General features: G+C 47.5%; 1 protein-coding gene across 1 annotated transcript in view; it reads right to left on the bottom strand.

The window, feature by feature from the left end:
* Positions 1-329: 329 nt before the first annotated feature.
* Positions 330-6000, bottom strand: part of LOC140202461 (uncharacterized) — a 349311-nt gene continuing 343640 nt past the window's right edge. The window contains exons 6-7 of the mRNA XM_072267325.1: positions 1143-1262; positions 330-474 (exon numbers count right to left, since the gene is read on the bottom strand). Coding sequence (XP_072123426.1) covers positions 330-474; positions 1143-1262 — 265 coding nt within the window. The remainder of the gene's footprint in view (positions 475-1142; positions 1263-6000) is intronic.

Below are 6000 nucleotides of genomic sequence, written 5' to 3'. Positions count from 1 at the left end.
AACTGTTTCTAACTTTGTTTACAAGTGTATACTGATATTTATGTATAGGTGTATATTTTATTCCCTATACTTCTAACTTTACTTTTACCTGTACTTCTAACTTTGTAATTGTTGAATGTTGCTTTTTGGTGCATGTTGTGCCGACACACCACAGCAAATTCCTAAAACATTTCGATGTCGTATTTTGGAATTGGAGTTTATTGGGTTCTTGAGTAGTGGGGAATGTGGGTAGAGGGCAGAAGAATGGGAGCAAGAGGTCAATTAATTAGTCATGACGGAATGACAGAGCAGACTTGACGGGCCTAATTTTGCTCCTACGTTTTATCATCTTATATGGCAAATGAAGTTGAGCTTTTGAACCGCCTGTACGACCTGGCATTTGTGTGGCGTGAACTGAAGCCTTGAAGGTGCAGGACGGTTGTGACGTGGCATGGCAAAGCCAAATCGAGGCAGCGGGGCCCAAGGCTGCTGGTACTGAGGGAGTAAAGCAAAAAGCCATACCAGGCTGGGGACAATTATCCCGTTGTATAGCTCACCTAAGCTCCTAAAACACATTGGTATTGACATTGATGTGGGGGAATCTACCAATGTTCCCACAATCAACAGTGACTTATATCAGGGAATATTTCATCGACTGAGAAAGACATAGCAGAAATGTGGAAGGTGTTAAAGGATTTCAGATCTTTCTTACCAGTTTAAAAGGCATGGATCATTTACCATTAATAACTGCGGTTATTACACTGAACACCACAGGCTGCTCTCTCTCTGTGTTCTGTGAACAGACCTCCCTGCCCAGTTACCTGAAACCCCTGAATTCACCGCATCACCCCTACAAGGGCCAGTCAGCAGCCGCAAGCACCAAGCCCTAATTGCAGTCCCATCCCAGCAGACAACTATTCTCCACTCAGCCGAGCAGTCAGAAGTCAATCATTGGCGTTAGTGAACGTCCAGCAAGTGATTGATCCAAACAGCGGGAAGGGTGGGGTTAAGGTGTCTGAGGCTGGGGTAGAGAAGCAGGTTTCAGTAGAGAGTCAGGATGTGCAGGAAGGAAAGAATTAGAACAGCAGGAGGTCCCTCAGTAGAGCTGGAGAGAGGTTAGTTAGACGTAACTGCAGCAGGGACCCCTGTGGGATCACACTTACCAATCCAAGCTGAGTGAGCGTTGGCGGGGATGGAACCAGGATGGGGATTCCTCACTCACTGTGTCCACCCTGTCCTTGTGCCTAAGCCGCACGGCCAGTCTCACCTTACTGCTCTCCAGCCTGACGAGGGAGCAAAAGTTACCAGTTAACTCAGCCACTTCAATGCCTGGTAATTAGAGAGCATATTTTCTGAAGATAGGTTGAGCAATCTAGGGCTTTTCTCTTTGGAGAGAAGAAGGATAAGATGGAACTTGACAGAGGTGTGTAGGATGATAAGAGGCATAGCTCGAGTGGACAGTCAGGAACTTCTTCTCAGGGTGGAAATGGACAAAATTTTAAGGCGATTTCAGGAAGGTATGGGGTGGGGGGCAAATGTCAGAGGTAGGTTTTCTACAGAGAGTGGTGGAATGTGCTGCCGGGGGTGGTGAGAGCCAGATACATTAGGGACTTTTAAGAGCTGTTTCGATAGGCATATGAATGAAAGAATAATGGAGGACTATGTAGGAGAAACAGATTAGATTGATCTTAGAGGAGGTTCAATATTGTGAGCCAAAAAGCCTAAGCTATATCCCTGCAGCTCCTGTTCTATATTCTATACCTGCCAGAGCAGAGGAGGGCTGAGGACCCAGCTCATCACAGAATTGGAAATCACAGGCACTTCCCACACCCTAGAGTGATGAGCAGAAGATCTCTCAACACATTGAGGATCTCCAAAACCACAGCTGTTGAAGGTTAAACAGTTTGGTTCGGTACCTCCAGGAATCCAAGACCCTCACCTCCTGGAGAAATTAGTGCTTATTCCAATACAGTACCTCAGTCCAGTTCAGAACAGGCTATGTTACACCCTCAGAAGCTTCACTATCCTTCTGAAGGCAGCAGTCAGACCATATTCTCTGGACATCCTGTCTGACAACCCCTTCTGTGAGGACCAGGATGGCCCCACCCTGGGAACAAGGACATGGTTCCTCTCACCTCAGGACCATCCCAGGTTGCTCCTGGTCATCACAACATCAAGCTCCAAACCCAACATCTCCCCCCCACAGCCAGGTGGGCTGGCTGAGACTCACGTTCCTGCACACAACTCCCTTTCGACCTGGCAGGAGGTCACCATAATGCCCTTAGTGTTGCTAAAGATACTGCCTGGACCAGAGGTTGGCTACACTGGAGCAGAGGGAGATAAAGGATGTCCTCACTGAAGTGTATGATCACATAAGGGGTAGGGGTGTGCTGGGCTGGATAGTCATAGTCTTTTCCCTAGGGTAGGGGAGTCCAAACTCAGAAGGGAGAGATTGAAAAGAGGTCTGAGAGGTAACTTCTTTACACAAAGGTCAGTGAGTACCTGGAATGAGCTCCCAGAGGAACTGGTCGAGACAGGTACAATTGCAACATTGCAGACGTGTTTGGTTAGATACTGTACATGGAAAGGGCGGGGGCAAACACAGGCATCTGGGACTAGCAGGGTAATGCTATTGTCAGCTGGACAAGACTTTGGTTAGGCCACATATGGAGCACAGTGGACAGTTCCAGTCACCAAACTGTAAGACAATTGTGGGTAACATAGTCTAGAGAAGGTGTTGAATGGACCAGAGCTGCGGTTATAAGGAGAGACTGGACAGACTAAGTTTGCTGTCACTGGACTATAGGAGGCTGAGGGCTGACCCAGTTAGTACCCCAGTGAGGGCAAACCTAGTCTGTTTGGATTGGTAACTGCATATCCTTCAGAATCTCCATCAGCACAAGGCCGTGTGCATAGACTCCTGATCTACTCACTTTACACTAATGAGTGGGTAGTTAAGTTCAGCTCCAGTGCCATGTTTAAGTTTGCCAGTGACACCACTGTCGGCTAAATCAAAGATGGTGATGAACTGGCATATAGGAGGAAGACTGAAAATCAGGCTGAGTGGTGCCACAACAAAACCTCTCACAATGTCAGCAAGACCAAACAGGTGATTATTGACTTCAGGAGGAGGAAACCAGAGGTCAATGAGCCTATACTCGATGAAGGAAGTCTGAGAATCGGAGCGGGAGCGCGGAGGAAGACATTTTTGAATTTTTCGGTTTTTTTTCCATCGGCGTTCAGAGAGGCGGGACTGCACAGGCGTGTGACGTCGGGCAGTGAAGCACGGAAGATTTAAAAGGAACAGAGCCTCATACAGCAGGCAGCATAGTTTGCGGGCGGCGGAGTGAGCCAGGAGCAGAGTGAAGGCTTAAGGGCTTCGGCTCACCGGGCTTAGGCGGAAACGGGCGAGGCGAGGAAGGTTTGGTATTCATTTTTTGTTGTTATTTGAGGAGAGGGGCAGTATGAGTGTGAGGGCAGTTTGTTGTTCTCAGTGCCGGATGTGGGAGGTCCTGGAGTCTCCCAGCCTCCGAGACGTCCACATCTGCGCCAGGTGCGCCGAGATGCAGCTCCTAAGGGACCGCGTTAGGGAACTGGAGCTGCAGCTTGATGATCTTCGTCTGGTCAGGGAGAGTGAGGAGTTGATAGGAGTTACAGGCAGGTGGTCACACCGGGGCCACGGGAGGCAGACCAGTGGGTCACGGTTAGGAGGGGGAAAGGGAAGAGTCAGGTAATAGAGAGTACCCCAGTGGCTGTGCCCCTTGACAATAGGTACTCCTGTTTGAGTACTGTTGGGGGGGACAGCTTACCTGGGGAAAGCGACAGTGGCCGTGCCTCCGGCACAGAGTCTGGCCCTGTAGCTCAGAAGGGTAGGGAAAGGAAGAGGAGGGCAGTTGTAATAGGGGACTCGATAGTAAGGGGGTCAGATAGGCGATTCCGTGGACGCAGTCCAGAGACCCGGATGGTAGTTTGCCTCCCTGGTGCCGGGGTCCGGGATATTTCTGATCGTGTCCAAGATATCCTGAAGTGGGAGGGTGAGGAGCCAGAGGTCGTGGTACATATAGGTACCAATGACATAGGTAGGAAAAGGGAAAAGGTCCTGAAAGGAGAATATAGGGAGCTAGGAAGGAAGTTGAGAAAAAGGACCGTAAAGGTAGCAATCTCGGGATTACTGCCTGTGCCACGCGACAGTGAGAGTAGGAATGCGATGAGGTGGAGGATAAATGCGTGGCTGAGGGATTGGAGCAGGGGGCAGGGATTCAAGTTTTTGGATCATTGGGACCTCTTTTGGCGCAGGTGTGACCTGTACAACAAGGACGGGTTACACTTGAATCCTAGGGGGACCAATATCCTGGCAGGGAGAATAGCGAGGGCTACTGAGGTGACTTTAAACTAGAATGGTTGGGGGGTGGGAATCAAATTAAAGAGGCTAGGCGAGAGGAGATTAGTTCAAAACAGGGGGATGGGAAACAGTGCAGAGAGACAGAGGGGTGTAAATTGAGGGTAGAAGCAAAAAGTAGTAAGGTGAAAAGTAAAAGTGGCAGGCCGACAAATCCAGGGCAAGCATCAAAAAGGGCCACTTTTCAACATAATTGTATAAGGGCTAAGAGAATTGTTAAAGCAAGCCTGAAGGTTTGTGTGTCAATGCAAGGAGCATTCATAACAAGGTGGATGAATTGAAAGTGCAGATTGTTATTAATGATTATGATATAGTTGGGATCACGGAGACATGGCTCCAGGGTGACCAAGGATGGGAGCTCAACATTCAGGGATATTCAATATTCAGGAGGGATAGACATGAAAGAAAAGGAGGTGGGGTGGCGTTGCTGGTTTGAGAGGAGATTAACGCAATAGAAAGGAAGGACATAAGCCGGGAAGATGTGGAATCGATATGGGTAGAGCTGCATAACACTAAGGGGCAGAAAACGCTGGTGGGAGTTGTGTACAGGCCACCTAACAGTAGTAGTGAGGTTGGGGATGGTATTAAACAGGAAATTAGAAATGTGTGCAATAAAGGAACAGCAGTTATAATGGGTGACTTCAATCTACATGTAGATTGGGTGAACCAAATTGGTAAGGGTGCTGAGGAAGAGGATTTCTTGGAATGTATGCGGGATGGTTTTTTGAACCAACATGTCGAGGAACCAACTAGAGAGCAGGCTATTTTAGACTGGATATTGAGCAATGAGGAAGGGTTAATTAGCAATCTTGTCGTGAGAGGCCCCTTGGGTAAGAGTGACCATAATATGGTGGAATTCTTCATTAAGATGGAGAGTGACATAGTTAATTCAGAAACAAAGCTTCTGAACTTAAAGAAGGGTAACTTTGAAAGTATGAGACGTGAATTAGCTAAGATAGACTGGCAAATGACACTTAAAGGGTTGACGGTGGATATGCAATGGCAAGCATTTAAAGATCGCATGGATGAACTACAACAATTGTTCATCCCAGTTTGGCAAAAGAATAAATCAAGGAAAGTAGTGCACCCGTGGCTGACAAGGAAAATTAACGATAGTGTCAATTCCAAAGAAGAAGCATACAAATTTGCCAGAAAAAGTGGCTCACCTGAGGACTGGGAGAAATTCAGAGTTCAGCAGAGGAGGAGAAAGAGCTTAATTAGGAAGGGGAAACAAGATTATGAGAGAAAACTGGCGGGGAACATAAAAACGGACTGTAAAAGCTTTTATAGATATGTGAAAAGAAAAAGATTGGTTAAGACAAATGTAGGTCCCCTACAGACAGAAGCAGGTGAATTGATTATGGAGAGCAAGGACGTGGCAGACCAACTGAATAATTACTTTGGTTCTGTCTTCACTAAGGAGGACATAAATAATCTTCTGGAAATAGTAGGGGACAGAGGGTCTAGTGAGATGGAGGAACTGAGGGTAATACATGTTAGTAGGGAAGTGGTGTTAGGTAAATTGAAGGGATTAAAAGCGGATAAATCCCCAGGGCCAGATGGTCTGCATCCCAGAGTGCTTAAGGAAGTAGCCCAAGAAATAGTGGATGCATTAGTGATAA

Source organism: Mobula birostris, chromosome 9 (genome assembly GCF_030028105.1).
Source record: "Mobula birostris isolate sMobBir1 chromosome 9, sMobBir1.hap1, whole genome shotgun sequence".
Classification (NCBI taxonomy): domain Eukaryota; kingdom Metazoa; phylum Chordata; class Chondrichthyes; order Myliobatiformes; family Myliobatidae; genus Mobula; species Mobula birostris.
The sequence above is the reverse complement of the archived record's forward strand: the minus strand, read 5'-3'. Positions and strand labels throughout refer to the sequence as shown.